Source organism: Jatropha curcas, chromosome 1, assembly GCF_041381405.1.
Source record: "Jatropha curcas cultivar XTBG-Jc1 chromosome 1, XTBG_Jcur_1.0, whole genome shotgun sequence".
NCBI classification, from domain to species: Eukaryota; Viridiplantae; Streptophyta; class Magnoliopsida; order Malpighiales; family Euphorbiaceae; genus Jatropha; species Jatropha curcas.
This window is the reverse complement of record NC_143151.1, coordinates 18,948,870-18,973,368: the sequence shown is the minus strand read 5'-3', so window position 1 is coordinate 18,973,368 and position 24,499 is coordinate 18,948,870. Positions and strand designations below refer to the sequence as shown.

Genomic DNA, 24,499 nt, shown 5'->3' with positions numbered 1-24,499 from the left:
AACCAATTTAATAAAATTTTTATTTTAAAAATTACAATAAAATAAAAAAAATAAGTTAAGAGTTCCTTTAAAGGCATGTTCTTCACCATTTTAAATCGGAATCGCCGATTTTAATCAAAATCGTCAATTTTAAATCAAAATCGCTGATTTCGATTTAAAAAAAAAAAAGAAATACAACCGAATCTTAAATTTATAATTTCGGTTACCGTTTAAAAATAAAAAACCATCGATTATGGTTTAATTTCAATTTTGGCCGATCAGTTTTGATTCGGTTCGGGTTTGAAACTGAACCGCGGTGATCCTATGGTTAGCTATAAAAAGCAATATCACTTACCTATAGCAAGACTGAATTTTTTTTTTTTTTTTCGACATTTATAGCGAGACTGATTTGATCAACAACACATCTAAAACTGCAAGAAGAAAAGTATTTTCTCATACATAAGATTATAATGTATTTAAATTAATAAATAAAAAAAATTTATCACTGAATAAAAAGAAAAAAAAATGTAGGGGGCAAGAATTCCCTCCCAAATTGTTGCAGCACAAAAAACAAGAAACCCTTCATACCCGAATTTGGATTAGGAAACGATGAGAAACTGAAAAGTTTTTAAGAGAAAGAACACAGAGAAGGAAAATAGTGAGGAAGTAGTGGAAAATTGTAATTCTGAGAAAGAAGGAGGCGTGAGATGGTTAATACATTTGAAAAGTGGGAAAGATTGAAGAAAAAAGTGTAGGGAATGGTGAAATAGTGGAGGAGAAAGGTGAAGATGAAGGGGCTGACGGGAAGGATGCTCGTAGAGGGATAGAAAAAAAAAGGAAGTAGATACGTTAACAAAGGTACTGTGGAAAAGGGTTTAGTGTCTGATAAAAGAAAAGAAGATGATCAGGAACTGAAGGAAAGCGCTGATAAAGAGCAGGAAAATAGAGAAATTGTGAAAAGTGAAGGAATTTCTTTGAAGGATAAGAGTAGAAAGCCTGGGAAGAAAAGAAGTGACTTGGGAAACCAGGAAATGGATACTAAGAAAAAGCGAGAGAATATTGGTTCTATGGAAGTCGATGAAAGCTCTTACAGGAAGAAACTAAGAGATAATGAAAAGAAGATGAGCTATGCTTTGGATATTGCAGAAGATGGAGATATTTCATCGAGGAAGAAGCGGGGTAGTAAGCGCAGAAACAGCACGACAGCCACTGAGATAGGCGGTATGGAAACATTAGAAGGTAATGAAAATGGAGATGGAGATTCTGTTGAAGGAAATCGAAAGAAAGCTACGCAAACAAGGACAAAGAGGCAGAAGGTAATTTTCTATTTTGTCTGTTGTTAATATTTCCTTCTGTATATTATTAGTGGCTTTTGTTTTTTGATTTTTGTGTTGCAGTTCGTTGCGGAAGTTTCCTTAATGTGCCATCAGTGCCAGAGGAATGACAAAGGTGCAGTTCTTAGGTGCCAGAATTGCAAAAGGAAGCGTTATTGTTTTCATTGCTTGTCAACCTGGTACAGTTTTGCTTTCAGTTGTCCAGTTCGTATTATATGGAAGCAGCAGATTTTAGATAGCTAAGCTTTTGACATTTGAATTGCTTTTAATGCTATTAAACTTTTGTGGCATTAAACTATTACACTTGAATTATTAGTTGTATATTTGATACGAACTAACAGTTGAAATAAATGGTTGAAAGAAAAGAATATAATGAATTCATTGCCAAAGTTAATTCATAGTTAAAGCCAACTACACACAATAAATCTGCCAACTTTGGTTAAAAAATAAAAAATAAAAACTACATATTAGAATCCACTATTTCTATAATAATAATAGTACTTATACATCTCCTATGTTGATAGCTTGTTAAGTGATATGTTGCTGTATTATTACCCGTTGTTGCTCTGAATTTCATTAATTCATACATTTATTAGATTGTTTGTGTTTGTGTTTATGTTTTTTTGTTGGTATTTGACAGTTCAAGTTATTATGAGATTTTTCCCTTTCAATTATTTGTTTCCAAATGCAACTATTGATAATGCATTGATATGTTTTGCCTTTTGATTTATTTGTTCTAAATGCAATTCCATGAGGAAATGCTCAAAAATTTGTATGGGAGATATTTCTCTGTGCTAAGAGATCTAAGCTAAAATTTCAATAATCTAAACTTAAGACTTAATCAAATCAAATGCAAGCTGGCAGCACAAGATGGGTATACTAAAATGTTGAATATGAAAATTATTTTACATGATATTATGTGGATTTTACTTTTGAGTTCATTTCACTATTAGTGTGCTTGTTAATAAACTCATTTTTGTTCACGCTATAGGTATCCTAAGATGACATTTATTAGATTGTTTGTGTTTATGTTTTTTTGTTGGTATTTGACAGTGCAAGTTATTATGAGATTTTTCCCTTTCAATTATTTGTTTCCAAATGCAACTATTGATAATGCATTGATATGTTTTGCCTTTCGATTTATTTGTTTCTAAATGCAATTCCATGAGGAATTGCTCAAAAATTTGTATGGGAGATATTTCTCTGTGCTAAGAGATCTAAGCTAAAATTTCAATAATCTAAACTTAAGACTTAATCAAATCAAATGCAAGCTGGCAGCACAAGATGTGTATACTAAAATGTTGAATATGAAAATTATTTTACATGATATTATGTGGATTTTACTTTTGAGTTCATTTCACTATTAGCGTGCTTGTTAATAAACTCATTTTTTGTTCACGCTATAGGTGTCCTAAGATGACATATGATGAAGTTGCTGATGCTTGTCCAGTTTGTCGTAAAAATTGTAATTGCAAAGCTTGCTTGCGTGATACTCCAGCCAAAGTTAGTTCTTCTTCCCAGCAACAATGATCTATTGGTGTTTTCACTATTTGCAGTAACCAATCAAGAGCTTGGTATGTTTTTTTTTTTTTTTTCCCTCCATTTTGGTATTCTCTGCAGGAGCTGGAAAGTCTTAAAATGCTCCACGTCACGGATGATAAGAAAGTATTGTATTCTAAGTATTTGCTTCAAGCACTTCTTCCCTTCTTGAAGCAGTTAGATGAACAACAAATACTGGAGCGAGAAATCGAAGCTAGGATACGAGGTACTTAGAGTTTGTGCTAAATACTGTTTGGAACTAATGAGGGAGTACTTTTGCTTTGGCTTAGTTTGCACTGTTTCAGGTTTGTTTAAACCTCATAAGATCTGTAGATTTTTAGAAGTTACATTTTGTGTTTTGTTCCTATCACTTAAATGGTCAAGTTTCAAAATCATACAAAATTATTTGCTTTGTCTTTCTTTCTCTTTTTTATTTATTTATTTTTTTTCTGGTGTTAGACATAGAAGATATTTTTTTTACTTGTTTCTGCTGTTGCTTCCAAAGTCTTTTTGCTTCCCTGTTTTTTGTCGGCATGCATATTTCTGAGCTTATTGTGGAGAAGCAGGTAAATGCCTGCTCTTGTGAGTTTCTCTATATGTGTTCATGCATGGACGTTTAGGTCAGCTTGTGGGTTTGGTATTTTATTAAAATGACCAAGTTTCATTTGTGTAGGTGTGTCACTTTTGATGTTAGAGATTCAAAATGCTAATTGCCCTATGGATGAATGCATGTATTGGTAAAGCCTTCTCTTGGTGTCAAATTTCCCTCTAATTTTGCTAAGGGTTGGAGTTAAATGCAGTGTGTATTCTCTTCCATCCTTTACTTTTTTTCTCTTTGTTTCAGCCACAGCTGCAGAACCTCTATCTTTGATTATCACAGGAGCTGTTCAAGCTGCTCTTCTCATCTATGCCTTATATGTTGCTGGGAGATCCGTAATGGACATTTACAGGGCAGCGGTCCAGCAGTGGTTATGGAATTTATTGATAGAGGGTTTGAATATTTGCATGGTGGAAAGGAGGAAGTCAATTTGGCAGTTGAGAAGCCACCTGAAAATAGTTCTAAGGATTTCCCAAGTTCCAACTTTGAATGGAAAGCAAATGAAGATGGAAGCATTGTTTGTGGTTGTGGTTTTGGAAACCTAGAGTTGAAATGTTTGTTCTCAGAATATTGGGTTTCAGAATTAGTAAAGAGAGCGGAAGTTGTTGCATAAAGATATGAATTTAATGAGGTTAAAAATCCAGTTGAACGATGTTCCTGTTTTAACTCCAAAGGAGATTTTGACTTGGAAAATAATCAGTTGTTAAAAGCAGCATGTCGTGAGGATTCAGAAGACAATTATTTATACTATCCAAAGGCCAGAGACATCAACGAAAATGATCTGAAGCATTTTCAATACCATTGGATGAGGGCTGAGCCTGTGGTTGTTAGCAATGTTCTTGAAACTGCAACTGGCTTAAGCTGGGAACCAATGGTCATGTGGCGTGCCTTTCGCCAGATAAGAAATGCAAAACATGACACGCTTTTGGATGTGAAGGCGATTGACTGTTTGGATTGGTGCGGGGTCAGTATAGTTTGGACTGGTCACCTTAGTCAATGTTGCTAACTTTTTAACTGCTTGGTCTAATGCTTGCATTTATTCATGATATTTAATTTCTATGTTCACAAAGGATGCCGATGCACAGTTTTTAAAGAGAAGATCTGTTCTGTTGTCTTCACTGTTATGTTGAGCGATTGTATGCTGATGTTTCTCTTAAAGTGTAATACATTTTCAACAATGATTTTTGAGTGCTGAATATTGATTTTAAAGCATCAAATAAGCCAGTATTGTTTGTTACCAGAGAAAATTCTTAGAAGCCAAATCTCTTCTCGCTTCTCCTTTTAGGAATTGAAGTAAGATGATTGCCTTTTTGTATGGGAATATGGATCCTAATTTCCATGAATGGGTGTCTGAATGTATGCATGTCCAAATTATTTTACTAGTCCCAATGTTATGTGCCTTTTCTCCAGTGGACATGATGCCATGATGTATTTTTCCTTATGGGGATTGCATTATGTTTTCTATTTTAGAGCAAATAGTTCCAGCAGGTCAATGCTATAGAAACTCAAGCAATGAGCCGTATTATCGTTCAGGTGGATGCTTTTGCATTATTCATCTCTAGCACCTGCTTATTATATTGTTTTAGTCCTTTTCTTCATATCTATAAGTGAATTTTTAGCATTGCGAGGCAACAACATGCCAATACTATTGTTCCTTGGGGTGGGATAATTAAGTTTTATAAAATTGGGATGTGCAAAACTTATCCTATAATTAGGTATTGTTCCTCTGTATACGGATAATGAATTATTTGTTCCAATTATTAGCTTCCAGTCTGTTATTCCATATTAACCTAATATCTTTTAACACTACTATTGGCCACATGGATTGCTTCTTGTATAAATGACAAATATAGACGCTTTGAAATTTGCAGTATATCTCCTCAGATTTATGGTAGTGGATTGTTAATCAAAGTGGTGGTCATGGTGCAATTCTCAGTTTATGATAACATTTTGTCGTTGCATCTTATATCTTCTGTTTTTTCTTTCTTTTTTAATTCTCTAACAAATTCTTGTAGCTTTATTTCTCTACTATAATTTGTGTGCTTCTCTAACTAGTGATGCTGAAATCTTAATAATATGCAGGTAGATATAAGTGTCCATCAGTTCTTTCTAGGATACTTGAAGCCTGAATTTGACATAAAGAAGTGGCCTCGGATACTGAAATTGAAAGATTGGACATCTAGTATGTTCGATGAACATCTGCCACGACATGGCGCTGAATTTACTTATTGTTTGCCCTTTAAGGAGTACACACATCCTCAAAATGGACCCTTGAACCTTGCTGTCAGATTACCTAAGGGGTGTTTGAAGCCAGATATGGGGCCAAAGACATATATTGCTTATGGATATCCTCAAGAGCTTGGTCGGGGAGATTCTGTAACCAAGCTTCATTGTGACATGTCTGATGTGGTATGCTCGGTTTTCTTTTTCTCTTGCATAATTTTTTTTTTTCTGTAGCTAGAACTAGAAATTCATGATGGAATGGATTAACTGTGAGGTGTATTTCTTGTATGATCTGTGCTGCACTTGCCCCTGTGATTTCAATACAAAATCCAAAAGATCTGGATGAATATTCAACTAATTTGGTGGAACAGCTCCATGCAATATAAATATCATTGCATCCAATTTGGCTAAACTGGATATCTTGCAGCAAGTTTGGATAGTCTATCATTAGTACAATGTATACCTGCTCCTGCAATCCAGTTGAGGACAGTCCAAGTGTAGTTTATTACCAGCCAGCTGTGTATGAATTGTTTGAAATTGTCTTTAGAAGTTAAGCAGTTGATGTTTGTGTTATGGTTTCAGATTCTATGATGGTTGATGATATAATGACAACTTACTAAATCTTGAGCAGTTTGCTAATGCCTAGTGAATTGTTTCTTTAGTCAAAAGACCCAGAACTTCTTCCTATCATGCCATGTTATGGAATGCGTGCTACATAGTTAAGAAAATACCCAGAAACCAACCATCAAAATATTTTTTTTCCATGTTTTTGGTTTGATGACAACTATGGTAAAGAGCTTGCAACCTTCTCGTTTGCTTGAGGCGTAGAAGCAGTCTGTCATGCTATTGAAAATATATTTGTAAACAACTATGATCAAACTCCCATTCCTAGTATTCCACTTAGGCGGGAAATTATCTGGGTTCTGGTCTTTTTAAGCTGTCTTACTTGAACCTGTAAATTTAATAATGTACGGGTGTTGAAATGTGCCTGTTCTAGAACAATTTGTTAACATTGTAATGGGCATTTTAATCATTAATCATTATTCATTAATCTATGCTAAAATTGGCTGTTCCAGGTCAATGCTTTAACACAGAGCTGAAGCCCTTACACTCCTGTGACTTGCTAAGATAGAAGAATTGAAAAAAGTGCACATAAGGATGTAATTATTCTGAAAGGGATGCTTAGCTTATAATTGGCCTTTCTAAGCATTAGTTGTTTATCCATGCTAACTGTTTTATTGTGTTTATTTATGCTAAAATTGGCCTTCTAACCACCAGCCTTCTAAAAATGTTATAACCATTTATCTTTGCTAAAATTGGCTGTTTCAGGTCAATGTTTTAACTCATACAGCCGAAGTGACCCTTCATCCTGTAGATTTAGCATCAATAGAAAAATTGAAAAAAGCGCACATAAAGCAAGATGAAAGAGAAATTTTTGGAAACGATCAGCTTATAGAGGAAGATGTTCATGGAAAAATGCATGGTGGTTTGTCTGGCAGCTTCCCTACAAATTCCAAGGAATGTGGGGACATCGAAAACCAAAATGTGGATTCTAGGTTTAATAATACTGCTTTTTCAAAGAAATCGAAGCTGAAAAATAGCATGCAGGCCAAAGTATTTCTAGGTATGAGCTTTGGAAGTGAAAATTAACTTACAGTCATGTTGTTTACCTGAATACGAAGTCTGTTAATTGAGCTTAACTTTTCAGAGAAATCGGAGCAGAAAAGTAGTGAGACAGATGTTCAAAGTAGATGCACAGATAATGTTGGGACATCAAATTGTAGAAATGAGTCGGAGAGTCCCAATGAAGGAGGCTCTCTTTGGGACATTTTCCGGCGAGAAGATGTTCCCAAGTTGCAGGGATATCTTAACAAGCACTTCAAAGAATTTAGGCACATACACTGTTGCCCATTGCAGAAGGTAAATGTTTATTAAGCAATACATTAGGCTATGCTTGTCTATTTCTCGCTGAAATGTGTCTGTGCTATTATTTTTTATGTTTGCTTCTTCTAGTCAAGGTTTTGGGTCAATCCCCTAAAACACGTCCCAACTAGGAAAGATTAATTGATAACTGTAATTGATGGTTGAATGCATGTTTTTTAATAATTTAAAAATGCCCTATCATTTAATCTTTTTGTAAATAATTATTCTGCAAATACTGCTCTGGAAGACAAATCTGCAAATCTAGTATATTCTATTTAAACACTACTAATAAGAGACATGTTTCAATTTAAATACAGTATGATAACTAATCGGAGTATTACTGGTTAGCTGCATTTGTTGTAGTTGCAATTTTTTTTTTTGTTCTTTTGCCCTTTTTGTCATGAACTAATGTTTCTTCTTCTGTAGGTTGTTCATCCTATACGTGATCAGACCTTTTATTTGACTCTGGAGCATAAGAGGAAACTGAAAGAGGAATATGGTTAGCCATCTCATTTATTATTATCTGCCATATCTAGAATTGTTTATTCTTTTCTCTTCAGTTCAAATTTGGGGTTCTAATTATGTGCTAATACACTTTGGTGCAGGCATTGAGCCGTGGACGTTTGTCCAGAAACTTGGAGATGCAGTCTTTGTACCTGCAGGCTGTCCTCATCAAGTGAGAAACTTGATGGTAAAGTAAATTTGTAGAAATTAAAGGAAAGAAAATGTTTTATTTCTTTCAATTGGGTTATATCTTTCAACCTCTACTCCACTATATATATACAAAAAATTGTTCCAATATAGGAAGTAATCTAAATAAGAATAAACCAAAACTAGGAAATACAATCTTTACACTAATTAGGAATACGTGTACTATATTGATTTTCTTTTATACTCCCCCTCAAGTTGGAGCATTGATATTTGTTAAGGATTAGTTGTAAATAGAACTCTATTAGGAGTTAGATTCCTAATAGGTTTATAGTATTTTGTATGTGTATATATATGTGTCCCTATTGATGAATCAAATACAGAAAAAATATTTTCCCACATTAAATCTACATGGTATCAGAGCCTTTGGCTCGTTAGCATTTTTTTTTCTTCCGGTTTCTGCGTTGACGTTTCCGGCGACCGGCGACAACTCTGATTCGCGCCTGTCAGTCTAGGTCTCCTACCTAGGCCTTTGCTTTTGTCTCACCGCCACCCAAGGGAGGAAGAGTGACCTCCGATCGGCGTCTCCACCAAATCCGGTGACCTGAAGACCGGCGAGTGTGCCTCACGCGCCGTCAGAAGAATCGGACGTCATCTCACGCGCTGGCGAGTGGAGGCGCGTCCGGCAGTTTCCGGTGACCGGATTTCGTCTCCCAAGATCGACTCGACGTCTAGATTCTTTTCCAGTGGTTAGTTTTCGGTTCCGGCAGCATCTGGTAGGCGCTTTCTTTGTTTTTTGCTACTGCTGTTTGGGTTTTCGGTTCCTTTTGGTGTTGCTACTGTTCAATTGGGTTCGTGCTATTATTTGGTTGCTGTTGGGGTATTTTATTAATGGAAACTACACCCACAGATTCTAAAGCTGTTATTACTGAATTGATCCCAGCAATGAATAAAATCACAGAATATAAATTGAAAGGAACTAATTATTTAGATTGGAGTAAGACAATTAGAATTTATTTGAGGAGTGTTGAAAAAGATGATCATTTAATTGATGATCCACCAATTGGTGACAATAGACAAAGTTGGCTAGGAGAAGATGCTAAGTTATTTCTCCTGATTCGCAACTCTATTGACAATGAAGTGGTTGGGTTAATTAATCATTGTGAGTTTGTTAAAGAATTAATGGATTATCTTGAATTTTTGTACTTGGGAAAAGGTAATCTGTCTTGTATGTATGAAGTCTGCAAGGGATTTTATCGGGCCGACCAGCAAGATAAGCCCCTTACAACTTATTTCATGGAATTTAAGAAGATTTACGAGGAACTTAATGTTTTAATGCCTTTTAGTCCTAATGTTAAGGTTCAACAGACACAGCGAGAACAAATGACTGTGATGAGTTTTCTTGCAAGTCTTACTCCAGTGTTTGAAACTGCCAAATTACAAGTTCTTTCAGGCAGTGATGTTACCTCTCTTCAGGAGACTTTTGCTAGATTGCTACGTACTGAAGGTTCTCATACACCTTCCCCTTCTGATAATAGTGCCCTTATGAGTCGTAATCAGGTAGCTAGACATCCAGGAAATAGAGGAAGAGGAGGAAATAACCGCAGTAATGGACCAATCACTCGGGAGACAAGCATTCGTATCTACCATTATTGTCATGAACCTGGTCACACTAAACGGTATTGCAAGAAACTAATAAATAAGCCACCAAGGGTAAATATGGCACATCAAAATTATGCAGTTCTTCTGACAACAATGTAACAATTTCTGTTGCGGAGTATGCTGAGCTCTCTAGATACCGTTCCTCTAAGTCTACTGATTCCTCAATTGCTGCTGCTGCCAACTCAGGTACTCCTCCTTCCTGTCTTATGTCTACATCATCAGATTGGGTCATTGATTCTGGTTGCACCGATCACATGACAGGTAACCTTAGTCTCTTATCCTCATTAAAAGAACCTAAACAATTTAATCGTCATGATACTTTAGCTGATGGGTCCACATCTCCTGTCAAGTGTATTGGCACCGCCAATCCCATTCCATCTCTTCCATTGTCTTCTCTTTTTTGTTGGCCTCGTTTTTCGTTTAATCTATTATCTGTTAGCAAAATTACTCGTATGCTGAATTGTTGTGTCAAATTTTATCCTACATATTGTGTGTTTCAGGATCTTTTGACAAAGCGGATTATTGGTAGAGGACGTGAGTCTGGTGGCCTTTATCTTCTGGATGAACACGTTTCATTATCTCTAGCTTGTGCTGGTGCTCTATCTCCTCTTGAGGTTCATTGTCATTTGGGTCATCCGTCATTGTCTACTTTAAAGAAGTTGTGTCCGCAGTTTCAGTCTTTATCAAGTTTAGAATGTGAATCTTGTCAATTTGCCAAACATCATCGTTTACCTCTAGTTCCTCGAGTCAATAAATGGGTTTCATCCCTTTATGAGTTAGTTCATTCTGATGTTTGGGGTCCATGTCCTTTTATTTCTAAAACTGGCTTTCGGTATTTGTAACTTTTGTGGATGATTATTCTCGTGTTACTTGGTTATTTTTAATGAAAACTCGTTCTGAGATATTCTCTATTTTTTGTTCTTTTTGTGCTGAAATTAAAACTCAATTTAATACTTCTGTTCGCATATTGCACAATGATAATGCTAAAGAATACCTATCTAGTTCCTTCCAATCTTATATGTCACAAAATGGTATTCTCCATCAAACATCTTGTGTTGATACTCCTTCTCAAAATGGGGTTGCAGAAAGAAAGAATCGACATCTTCTTGAGGTTGCTAGGGCACTTTTATTCCAAATGAAGGTCCCTAAACATTTTTGGGCTGATGCTGTCTCTACTGCATGTTTTTTGATTAATCGCATGCCTTTTTCTGTGCTTAATGGTGCAATTCCTTATAATGTCTTGTTTCCTTCTAAACTTCTATTCCCCATTAAACCTCGTATTTTTGGTTGTACTTGTTTTGTTCGTGATGTTCGTCCACAGGTTTCCAAATTAGATCCAAAGTCCCTTCGTTGTGTTTTCCTTGGGTATTCTCGGCATCAAAAAGGGTATCGTTGTTTCTCTCCTGATCTTGACCGTTATCTTATTTCTGCAGATGTCACATTTTTTGAGAATACTCCATTTTTTCCTTCTTCTATATATATAAGAGTGAGGGGGAGAATGATGACCTTTTAGTCTATGCTATCCGGCAAGTTCATAACTCTCCTGCTCCTGCTCGTATTCCTGACCTTGCTCCTGCTCCTACTCCAGCGTCTGCTGCTCCTATTCTCGCTCCTGCACCAACATCTACACGCCCTCGTTTTGAACAAGTTTATTCCAGGAGACCAGGAACTCTTGACTCACTTCCTCCACCTGCCGTTTCAACAGAAGATCCGGTTCTCTCCACTCAACCTGAGCCTATGCCATCCACTCCCCAGTCAGACCTTGACCTTCCCATTGCTCTTCGAAAAGGTAAACGCAAGTGTACCTACCCTATTTCCTCTTTTGTTAGTTATGATCATCTTTCTTCTTCATCTCGTTGTTTTGTAAGTAACTTAGACTCTGTCTCTATTCCTAAAACTGTTGTCCAAGCTTTGTCCCATCCTGGTTGGTGTGCAGTAATGAAAGAGGAGATGACTGCCTTAGATACTAATGGTACTTGGGATCTTGTGCCTCTCCCGGCAGGTAAGAAAGCTATTGGTTGTAAGTGGGTTTTCACCGTTAAAGTGAATCCTAATGGGACTGTTGCTCGTCTCAAAGCTCGATTAGTTGCAAAGGGCTATTCTCAGATCTATGGCCTGGATTATTCTGATACTTTTTCTCCTGTTGCCAAATTGTCTTCTGTTCGTTTATTTATTTCATTAGCAGCTACTTTGGACTGGCCTTTACATCAGTTGGACGTTAAGAATGCCTTTCTTCATGGGGATCTTCAGGAGGAAGTTTACATGAAGCAACCACCAGGCTTTGTTGCTCAGGGGGAGTCGGGTAAAGTGTGTAAACTTCGAAAATCTCGTTATGGCCTAAAATAGAGTCCTCGAGCTTGGTTTGGTAGATTTTGCAATGTGGTACATCAATTTGGCATGCAGAAGAGTACTTTTGATCATTCTGTATTTTTCAGAAGTACTAAGACTGGTTTGATTCTACTTGTGGTTTATGTTGATGACATTGTTATTACAGGGAGTGATTCAGCCGGCATTACATCACTCAAGTCATTTCTCCAGACCCAGTTCCAGACAAAAGACTTAGGATTGTTGAAGTATTTTTTGGGTATTGAAGTATCTAGGTGTAAGAGAGGCATCTTCTTATCTCAAAGGAAGTATGTCCTTGACTTACTGAAGGAAACTGGAAAGTTGGGTGCCAAGCCATGCAGTGCTCCAATGACTCCAAATTTGCAACTTTCAATTGGTGGTGAGCTATTTGATGATCCTGAGATGTATAGAAGGTTAGTGGGTAAATTGAATTATCTTACCGTAACACGTCCAGATATTGCTTACTCTGTGAGCGTCCTGAGCCAGTTTATGTCTTCTCCTACTGTTATCCATTGGGAAGCTTTAGGACAAATTTTGTGCTACTTGAAAGGTAATCCAGGTCGTGGCCTGCTTTACAGTAATCATAGGCATTTGAACATTGAATGTTTTTCAGATGCGGATTGGGCAGGTTCGAAGGTTGATAGAAGATCAATTTCAGGATATTGTGTCTTTGTAGGTGGAAACTTGATATCATGGAGGAGCAAGAAACAAAATGTAGTCTCACGATCGAGTGTTGAATCAGAATATCGAGCTATGGCACAATCTGCTTGTGAATTAATTTGGATTCGTCAGTTGTTAGAGGAAATTGGCTTCAAGTCATCCTTGCCTGCAAAGTTATGGTGTGATAATCAAGCTGCTCTTCACATTGCATCAAATCCAGTATTCCATGAATGAACAAAACATATCGAGATTGATTGTCATTTCATTCGTGAAAAGATACAACAGGGTGTTATCTCTACAGGACACGTTAAAATAAGTGAACAGTTAGGGGATATCTTTACAAAAGCTCTAAACGGACCTCGGGTTGACTATCTTTGTAACAAGTTAGGCATGATTAATATCTATGCTCGAACTTGAGGGGGAGTGTTAAGGATTAGTTGTAAATAGAACTCTATTAGGAGTTAGATTCCTAATAGGTTTATAGTATCTTGTATGTGTATATATATGTGTCCCTATTGATGAATCAATTACAGAAAAAATATTTTCCCACGTTAAATCTACAATATTAATCATGCTCAACTTGTTACAAACTACTACTTTCAGCAAAGCACAATACCATACTCAGCAACTGTACCCACTTCATTATAGCAATATAGAATCCCAAACCAAATAGTAGTAGCAGCATTAAGACAACACACTTAGGTTGTCGAAACAAATCTCACTGAACCAGAAAACAACTCACAGGGTTGTTTCAAGCTTCCATAATCAATGCCTCAAAGAGGAAGCCCAGTAGCGCAGATATTCAGAAACGCAGCAAAGTAAAATCTGGCAAACGGAGCACACCACTGAAGGCCAAGAACACAATGCAACTCATTGGGGTTGCACTGCTCTCGACAAAGGAGAAGGTTCAAAAGCAGAATACCCGTAACTGCAGCAAAGGTGCAGTACTAAACCCTAATGCAAAAAGGAATCACTAGAAAATCATCGAAAATCACCTAAACCAATTGTCACAGCAAAGGAAAAATAGGTTTCCTCAGCAAATTAAAGCAACAACAGTAGCAGAGGACTGCCCAACACAGTTGCAACAGAATCGCAGCAAACAAACCTATTGAATAAGCCCAAGAATGATGATGCAACTCACTGGGTTGCACGTCTCTCTTCAAGCCAACGTTGGAGAGAGGAATCGGAGTGAAACAGACCATTGGACATGCGCCAGCGCGTGAACTAGAGTAGGAAGAAAGAGGTGGCAAGTGGTGGCCATTCGCTTGGAATCCGACGACCGAATTCTTGGGAGTTGCTGATCGGCAGCTGGAGAATATCTTGGGATGGGCGGTGAGGCAAAATACTAACCCTAGAAAGGCTTCCTAGGGTGGCAGTGGCTTCTCGTAAGGTAAGTTTCGGGAAATTCCTTTTTTTTTTTTTTTTGTGAATGAAAGGCTCTGATACCATGTTGAGAGAATATATTGTAATTGTATTTCTTGTATCTCATCAATCGATTAAATAGGTCTATATATAACGAATTCCTATGCTACCTAGCTATTTAGGAATACAAATCATAAACTAATTAGGAATATACTTAGGAACTAATTAGGAATACGTGTACTATATTGATTTTCCTTAATAGGAATAAACCTAAACTAAGAAACACAATATTTACTTTATTCACAAAGATTTCAATACTCCCCCTCAAGTTGGTGCATAGATATTATTTATGCCCAACTTGCAAACTAAAGGATGAAACAACTTGCTATGCAAACCCTTTGTGAAAACATCAGCTAGTTGCTCTTTTGAAGCTATATAGGAAACACTTATAAAACCTTCAACTATCTTCTCTTTTATAAAGTGACGATCAATCTCTATGTGCTTAGTTCAACTATGCTGGACTGAATTGTTCATAATATTGATGGCTGCTTTACTATCACAAAATAAGGATATATTTGTTGTTTCAACCAACTTTAACTCTTCCATTAATCTGCGCAACCATAGAAGTTCACAGATTCTCTGTGCCATAGCTCTATATTCAGCTTCTGCACTGGACCTTGCAACAACAGCCTGCTTCTTGCTTCTTCATGTGACCAAGTTTACTCCAAAAACACAATAACCTGAGGTTGATCTCCTGTCATCAAGGGAACCAACCCAATCCGCATCTGTATAGCCTGTTATTGTTAAATGACCATGTTTAGAAAATAAAAGTCCTCTACATGGAGTTGATTTCAAATATCTTAGAATCCGATGCACTGCTTCTAAGTGAGACACTCGAGGGTCATGCATGTACTGACTCACTAAACTTACAGCATAGGCAATATCTGGTCTAGTATGGGCAAGGTAAATCAATCTCCTGACCAATCTCTGATACCTGCCAACATCAATTGAACTTCCCACTCCAGCTTGAAGCTTATGATTAGCTTCAATAGGTGATTCTGCAGGTTTACATCCCAACATACCAATTTCTTTAAGGAGATCAAGGATGTACTTTCTCTGAGAAATAAAAATTTCTTTTTTTGACCTAGCAACTTCTATCCCAAGGAAATATCTCAACTTTCCCAAATCCTTAATCTCAAACTCCCTAGCTAATAAATTTTTCAAGTGAGTCATTTCTTCTTCACTATTTCCAGTCATCACTATATCATTAACATAAACAATAAGCAATGTGATCTTACCTTTATGATGTTTAATGAACAAAAAAATGATCAGCATCGCTCTGAATATACCTAAAAGAAAACATAGCTTTACTAAACCTTTTGAACCATGCTCTTGGTGATTGTTTCAACCCGTATAATGACTTCTTCAGCTTGCAAACTTTTCCTCTGGTTTTGTCATCATCAAATCCAGGAGGAATCTCCATATACAACTCTTCTTTCAAATCACCATGTAGAAAAGCATTTTTAACATCAAATTAATATAACTCCCAGTCAAGATTGACTGCACAAGACAACAAAATTCTGATTGTGTTCATCTTGGCTACAGGGGCAAATGTTTCCTGATAATCAACTCCAATCCTCTGGCTACCAATCTAGCCTTGTACCTCTCAATTGAACCATCTGCCCTATGTTTAATTGTGAACACCCATTTACATCCAACTGGCTTCTTTCCTGGTGGAGTTACAAGATCCCATGTCTTGTTTTTTGCCAAAGCTCTCATCTCCTCAACCATTGCAGCCTTCCATTTTGAGTCTTGTAATGCCTCTTGCCAATCCTGCGGTATAGAAACAGAAGAAACAAACAAAACAAAGGCTCTATAGGAAGGGGACGGAGCATTATAGGAGATAAAATGGGAGATGGGATGTTTAGTGCATGTTCTAACTCCTTTTCTGACAGCAATAGGAATATCAAGCATTGTCAGAAGGATTGGAATCAAGATTAGGATCAGAATCAACAGGAATTAAAGAAGACTCACCAAGTTCTTGTTCTTCTGTATCTTCAGGGACTGAAATTAGAGAGCACGGTTGATCAGGGGTCTCATGCTTCATGGTTGTATCTGTATTAGTCCGCCGTGTGTAGGTTTTCAAATCAGGTCTATCCAATCTCCCTAGAGATTTGGTGGTTGCTCTCTCTTAAATAAGAATGACAGTATAAGTGGATGGTTTGTGTCTCCCAATTCAATTTAGGTAGGTAATGACTTTGTCCAACAATGATTTTTGTGTCTCCCAATTCAATTTTAGGTAGGTAATGTCTTTAACAACCAATTCAGATCCAGATTTTTTTTTTTTAATCAAGAAATAAGCAAACAACAAGAATGTTCAAAGATAGATCTTGAATTAGTCAAAAGGGTAACTAGAAAATGATGCAAACAATTAGAAGATACAAAGAGAAAACTAGATTCAAGAAGATTTAACAAGAAAATTCTAGATCCAAGAAGATCTAATGAGAAATTGTCTAGACCCAACAAGATCTAAAGAGATAATGTCTAGATCGAACAATATTTAAAGATTTTTTTTTTTTTTTTTTTTTTAAGTCCCTAACCCTAGGATAGATTGAAATCCACAACCACAGTGCTCTGATACCAGATGATACGACCCTAGCCAATTAACAAGTACTCTTGCAAATCAACAAGGAACATCTAGCGAAAAGCATGCAATCTCGGAAGTACCCGACAATCCCTTTAACCCCCAAGTACTCTTGAAGAGAGAAAGCAAGGAATTTAGAACAAGAATCAGAAACTTACCTTCAAGTACTCTTGAAAACAACTCTGAAATTCTTGGTGCAATTAATCTTGTAGAACTCACAAGCTTAACTACTAAGGATATTTTGGTTCTATGAAGAACACAATCTGTTCTTGAAAGAACAAGAAGAAAACATTTTGTTTTGATTTCAATTCAATGGTTGGCAAAAAAATCCCGTTTTACATCTTAAGGAGGCTATATATAAGCCCCAAACAAACATAACCCTAAAGAAGAGTATCTAACTAGGCTGCCCTAAGGCCAAAACACATGGGCCTAACTAGTACACACAAAATAGAATCATTTCTAGCCTGAACACAATCTGTTCTTGAAAGAACAAGAAGAAAACATTTTGTTTTGATTTCAATTCAATGGTTGGCTAAAAATCCCGTTTTACATCTTAAGGAGGCTATATATAAGCCCCAAACAAACATAACCCTAAAGAAGAGTATCTAACTAGGCTGTCCTAAGGCCAAAACACATGGGCCTAACTAGTACACACAAAATAGAATCATTTCTAGCCCAAAATAAACAACTTAATATTGGGCAGATTGCATGCATCATAAAATCAACCCAAAATAACTTAAATAAACACTATGGGCCCATATCCCTTACATATTAATTAGACCAAAACAAGCAATAAGGGATAAGACCACATCCAAGCAAAGTCCACTAGAATCCATTAGGAGGCACCAATGGATCCATATCACTATCTATGTCTACAGGTTCCTATTATTCTTACTGCAATAGTTACAAAATAATTGATCTCTATCTGAAGAACTGCTCTTTGCAGCTTGGATATGTTCTCTTGCAGAATTAGCAATCAACCCTGCTTTGTCAATGGTAGATTTGTGAACCATAGCGTTCCTCCTAGTCTCCTCTTGCTGTACAAATGAGTATGCTTGTTGTAAGGATAGAAAAGGATCTCGTCCAAGAACTTGGACTCGAATCTGATCATACTCGTTATTTAGACCAGCTAGAAAATCATACACACGTTCTACTTCAATCAACTTTTGAACTTGAGTTGCATCATCAGTACATCTTGCTTGAAAGTCTTGATAATAATCTAGTTCCTGCCATAACCCACTAAGTTCAGCAAAATACTGAGCGATAGTTAGATCTCGCTGCTTGGTTTCATGAACTTTCTGTCGCAATTCATACATTTGAGCATAGTTTCCAGTTTGTGAATACGTCTGTGAAGCAGCATCCCATTTTTTCTTAGCTGTATCAAGAAGCAAATATCCTCGGGAAGCAGTTGGCTGCATGAAATTTATTAACCAAGACATAATAAGAGAATTCTCGGATTTCCATTTGTTAAAGGCAGGATCTGTCGAAACTGGTTTTGTTGCTCCACCATTAAGGTATCCCTGCAAACCTCTAGCTTCAATGAATAATAAACAAGACCGAGACCAAGCCAGGTAGTTTGTTCCATCCAACTTCACCGGACTAATCTAAAGTGAGGGGCTCTATGAGTGAAAAACCATATCTATCTTCTTTCCGTCAACCATATCTTTAAAAAAAAAAAAAAAAATTAAACGGCAGTAGCGGTAAAAGGCAGCAGCAGTGGTGGAAAGGGAAAAAATTCCAAAAAAGGAAAAACTGGTGCTAAAGAACTAGTAGGTCTAAGTCGCTACACCGAGTCGAGGTCGTCGGAACAAGAATTGTCGACGGAGCTCGCCGGAAACAGCTGCACGCGCCGGCGCGTGAAGAATACTCAGAATCTTTTGAAGGTGCGTGTGCACATGCGCGTGGTCGGACGGCGACGCGGTTTAGACGTAGTGCCAATCGGCGGTCGTTCTTCCTTCTGAGACGGGCGGTGACTACCAACTCCCACTTCGTGTGTATCTCAAACCACTTTGCAAACTGAAACCGTTGCCGAAAAATTCACGGCAATGGCTCTAATACCATGTAGAAATTAAAGGAAAGATTATGTTTTATTTCTTTCAATTGGGTTATATTTTTCAACCTCTATTCCACTATATATAGACAAAAAATTGTTCCAATATAGGAAGTAATTTAAATAGGAATAAACCTAAACTAGGAAACACAATCTTTACTTTATTCACAAAGATTTCAACAAAATTTCATTTGGCAACTTTATTGGAATTATGACCATTCCATAGGCGCTGCTCAAATTTGCATTATTAGCTTAGATTGCTTCCGCATCTATTTGTTATGCACTGCAAGTGTCTTATGTACTATAAAGGCATGGGTTTGAGAAATTATGTGATAGCCAAAAGAATTACTTAGTCAAAAGAAACCCACCTCGAAAAGAGGATTGCAAATACTGGCGAAATATTAGGAGATAATGCTCCTGGATATCTCTCTCCATAACGAATTCCATCCTATCTTTGTATATAGGACGCGGACCTTTCCACAAAAAAGGGTTAATGAACATTCTTATTGGAGTTTAACATTATATCACTATCCTCTTATTTTGAGACTATCAATAGGATTTCAAGTTGAAACCTGTGCATGGCATGTTGTGTTGACTTGTCTTTGGAAACTGTAAATGCCTGATGGGGGAGAGCACTTTGAAGAAATCATAGGACGCCTCTGAAATTAGTACCTTAGCATTTGCTATTTTCATGCCTGACTAACTCCATTCATTTATTTATGTTGTCAATTGGTTTGCCTCTTGGGGCTTGTGTTCATATGCATAGGTAAAGTGACTAATGATCTTCCATATTTTACAGTCATGTATAAAGGTAGCAATGAACTTTGTTTCACCAGAAAATGTTGGTGAGTGCATCCGTTTGATGGAGGAATTGCGCATGCTTCCCCCAAATCATCGGGCTAAGGAAGACAAGTTGGAGGTATGAATTGTCTTTACATTTAGTTCTTTCCTATTATGCATTTTATGTTGATAGAGCCTGTTTGATTGTTGTGTGATCGGATTTCAACAATGGCTCAAATTCAAATCTTATTTTTACATAAATGAATTCGCGAGTCTCAGATGGAAAAGAAATGATAAGGGCACAAAGCCTGGCCTGTTAATTGAACTGGGAATTCTGGTTCAATAAACCAGCAGTTCTAGCTTTCTAGGTCAGAAAATACTGAATGGGGATCTATCCTAAGGTTCCAGTTCTGCTCATGGTTCAGTTGGTTTTGGGCCCAGCAAAAACCCATTGGTCCAGTTCAATTTTTCCTACCTTTTGCCTCTTTTTTTTGAAAGAAAATTTGGGACCAAATCTACCCAGACCTGGCGGTTGAAGTGGTGGTTTTGGGTCAGTTCTGGTCCTGAAACATTTGGGGGAGGGATTGGGACTGGAACTGATCCTTCCTGGTTCTAGTCTGAATCGCATCGAGTGGCCAGATCTGCCACTAAAAGTGGAAACAGACAGTTGGTCACATATGCCACTAAAATTATATCCAAACTTGTCTCGAAATTTAACGGTTTTTCTTTCTTTCTTTTTTTTTTTTTTTCCTTTCAATCAATATATTAATTTCCACTTCAAATAGGAAACCAAAATTCAACTTTTCAAGGTAATTACTTTTTGCCGTTTTGCATTCGTTATTTTGTTAATTATTAATTTTTGCTTATAAAGTTGTTAGAGGCCAGATTAAACTTAAGATGTCAATCAAACAGCCTTTATTTTGGAATTCTTGACATTTTAGCTATTAGAAGGCTTTTTTTGTTTGGATCAATGACTGATAGTATTCTAGTTAAAAAGATTCCAAATCCCATAAGAAAACAAAAATGAAACTTTAAAATCCATAAGCAGACTACTTTTCAATTGCTAAATGTTAAACAAGACAAAATAAAGGCAATAACATTGTGATATATAATGTGTAATAGCTTAGTTCCTAGCAAGACAACTCATTAAGATTTTTAAAAATATCCTTGATACAAAGGCAGTGATGTAGAGAGCGTTTAGTTTAGCTGATTCATGCAGCTGATATAGCTGTTTTGTACCCACCAATTAGGTTGTAAGTATTTGGTAAGCTTTTTAATCAAGCAACTGATAATTGATAGAAGTCCTAATCAGCAGCTGATTCCATCAATTATGTTTTATAGCTTTTTCGTATCAGCTAGTAGTTGATTTGTATGTACATTATATATGGACTTCATTAACCTCATAAAAATAATTGCTAATAAAATTATTTTTTTCAAATTAATATTTTTTTTAAATTAATATATAACACATACACTATACATCATAATATATAAAAACAATTATATTATTAATGGCTATTATATGTTTTAACAACAACTACTATTAAAATTTTAGTAAACACGACCAATAGCTAACCGCTATGAGCCGCCAACCACAAGCTATCAACAATCACTATCAGCTGTTATAAACCGCTGAACCAAACGGGCCTGTAGTTTCATATTTCTTTAATAAATGTCCAATAGACATGTTATTAAAATGTAACTAGTAATATTGGATCACTAGCATCATTTGAATTCTAATTGCTGCCTAACCATACCCCTGCTCCCTTTACCTCATATCGCCCATGTTGTGCCATTGAACATCATATGTGGAATGTTTTGCTTATGGCACCACAATGTTCATAACCTTTGTTCAACTCTGTTTTTGGTTGCATTACTTATGCTCATCCAAATATTACTTTTTTTTTTCCCATTATGTATTGACTAGTTAGAATCTGGGCCTTGAAACAGGTGCAGAAAATGTATCTTCATGCTATGAAATGGGCTGTGGAAGTGTTGGATAATGGCAGAGAGTGAGTAGCTAATGATACATTCTGACTTATACATTCATTCTTTTATCTTGAGCATATATATTGACTGCTTCATCCTTAATTTTGTTTCTTCATTTTCCCACTAGACTATTGCTTATAGAAGTTATAATGAGTAGTCTTTATCAGTTTTGGATGATGCAACTCCAAATTAGTAGTGTTTTTGTTTTTCTTGTTTAATAGTATATGCTGTGTTATGAATTGAAAATGAGCTCATTCCCATTAGAAAAATTGCTTTATTGTTCAACTTCTCATTAAGTGGGGCTATTTCAGAGTAATGGTTTCTTTGTTTCTGTTAGAGCTGTGAGTTTATCTAGTTAGGAATGTTCTCTAGCTAAAGGTGCAAATATTAGGTAAAGTTAGTATTTACTTTGTTTTCTTCTCTAATAAAATTTTTGCTATATATTATGGCAAATTATCCAACAAAATACTAATGAGGGAAGTTCTATTCTTAACTTTCATGTTATATTTTCTCTCTTAATTATCTGAAAACTTTAACTGGTGTCAAACCCTTCTTCTTAAGGGCTTTTTGTAGATGACGGAGACTTGTGAGAGTTTCATCAAAATTTCTCAGTGCTGTTTTTCCCCCTTGGATAGCAGGAATTTTAACTTGTATGACTTCTTGCTTTCTTAGGACAGAATTATGATTTTTGGACAGTAAGGATTGAAAGTTTTTCTCATGGCTTATAATCTGCTAGAGACAATGGAAGGGGTATGAGCCAACCCCTATACTAGGCAATCTCATCCCAAAAGAAATGTAGCTTCCCTCCACTGATTAGTGCGCCAAAAACTACAATGCCCTCTATTTTCTTCACTTAGCTATTTCAAAAGAGAGTGAAATTTTGAAAATGAAGGACAACGAAAGAGGTTATCAAATTGGGCATTTTGGATGTAATTTCTAAATATATGGGACTCCAGAGAATACTTAGGATGTTAGATGCAAAAATCCATTTAATTGAATAAACTTGTGATTTGAAGATGACGGTAGCTAAATTGATTAGCTGGGTGCAAGTTCAGTGGTAGATTGTCTGAGATTTGAAGAACTTGTAAACAGTTCTTTCCAAGCTATAACACAGAATATAAATCTAAAATTTAAATCATATATTTTATATAGGTCAAAGTTTTTATTTTGTACAAGTCACTATTAATTAATAACTAAATTATTTATATAGGAATTACATAATTAACTGCATAAAAATTTAACTTAACTACATAAGGAATTATATAATTGCATAATTTTAGTAATATATATCTAAGAATATTATTTTGTTACTATTCAAAATCTTTGTATTTTATACGCGCAAATATAATTAGTATTAAAACTACACGTACATGCTTTATGTGCCTTAATTTTAACAAACATAAGTAGTCTTTATATCTCCTGAAGGTCATGGACTTAATTAATCTACACAATCCGCTGCCATCTCTACTTATTGCTGCTTTTGCTTATTTTTATTGTTTGCATTTGTGGCTTTTAAGTCACAATGAAGCTACTTTTAATATTATGCCAAGGTTGAAACTCGCCGAAAATGAATAAATGAAATACAATAACAACACTTTTTTTAGTTACTGGGTACATCATGGCAAGATTCCCCAGCTGAGTTGGTGACTTTTTGAATAAATTTTGGCCAAATGCATAAATTCATCTTTGTCTTTTTATGAAAAGCCTTGTGTCATTCTCAACTATCACTTTGATCCATTGAACTCTTCAGCAAAAGCCAACTGCCAGGACTCAAACAAGAAAGAAGCGGAAGTAGACATGCGAGTCTATGCCCTTGTTGAGGCATTGTTCGTTGGGCTACTAATACCTTTTTCTGATTATTATGCTCCCTGTTTTCTTTAATTGTGGTTCTTTTGTAGGCTAAACAAAAGTCGTCGGCGATTGTTCCACAGGCTACCAATGGAATCTGCAGATTTTGTTTTCTTTTTAGCAGGAAGTTTTTCTTTTTGAATATTAGTCATATGGAATACTTTATTTTCTGGAATTTTTGTTCATTCCATCTCTAAAACAAGTGGCAGAAAATGCTTTTGTATGAGCTTCTATATCCAAGACAGCCACTGTTATTACATTGCTGTTCCTATTGTGGGAGAATGCTAAATCACTAGTTAGTTCTTCTGGAATAGATTTGCAATAGAAACAATAACTTAAATTTTTTTTGAAGTAATTAAAAAAAAAGAGTAATAATTAGATAGGAAAAACTATTTTAGAGGATTTGAGAAGGATATTGTGAGTGCAAGATCAATACGCTATTTTGTTTTGGTAATTACTGTGTTATATCTAATTTATACTAAGAGACTTCTAAATTATAGGAATATTTGCCTACGGCAATGTCTCTTCTTTATCGCTAATTGCTATGGTCAATTATTTTTTAATATAATATATTATGATTTGATTAATAATTTCAAAGTATACAAATAATATAGGAATGATACTCATCGTTATATCATACAACAAAATTCGTTGATCTCTTAATTAAAAAATTAGCAAGTGAACTAAAAAATTTGTAGACTTCAAAGTGATTAGCTAGATAAATTTTTTGAATTTTGTCATAGGGTGATTATCCATGAATTTATTACTTATACGAATACATAATTTGAGCTACTAAATTGAACAGAGGAATACAATGGAAATGGAAAGAGATATGGAGCATTATAATGCACAAATAAAAAAAATCCAAAAATTGATAAAATTGTTCAATTTCATGAAAATATTTAATTATATTA

General features: G+C 35.9%; 1 protein-coding gene across 1 annotated transcript; it reads left to right on the top strand.

Annotated features, from left to right (window-relative positions):
- Positions 1–442: 442 nt before the first annotated feature.
- Positions 443–23,854, top strand: LOC105634572 (lysine-specific demethylase JMJ25-like). Its single transcript, XM_089719587.1, is given in 14 exon segments — positions 443–1,295; positions 1,377–1,492; positions 2,720–2,816; positions 2,934–3,078; positions 3,526–3,589; positions 3,697–4,414; positions 5,533–5,859; positions 7,003–7,297; positions 7,382–7,593; positions 8,023–8,095; positions 8,202–8,287; positions 19,768–19,887; positions 21,699–21,760; positions 23,636–23,854. Coding segments are annotated over 14 exon segments (2,691 nt in total). The 5' UTR covers positions 443–1,010; the 3' UTR covers positions 23,727–23,854.
- Positions 23,855–24,499: the final 645 nt, after the last annotated feature.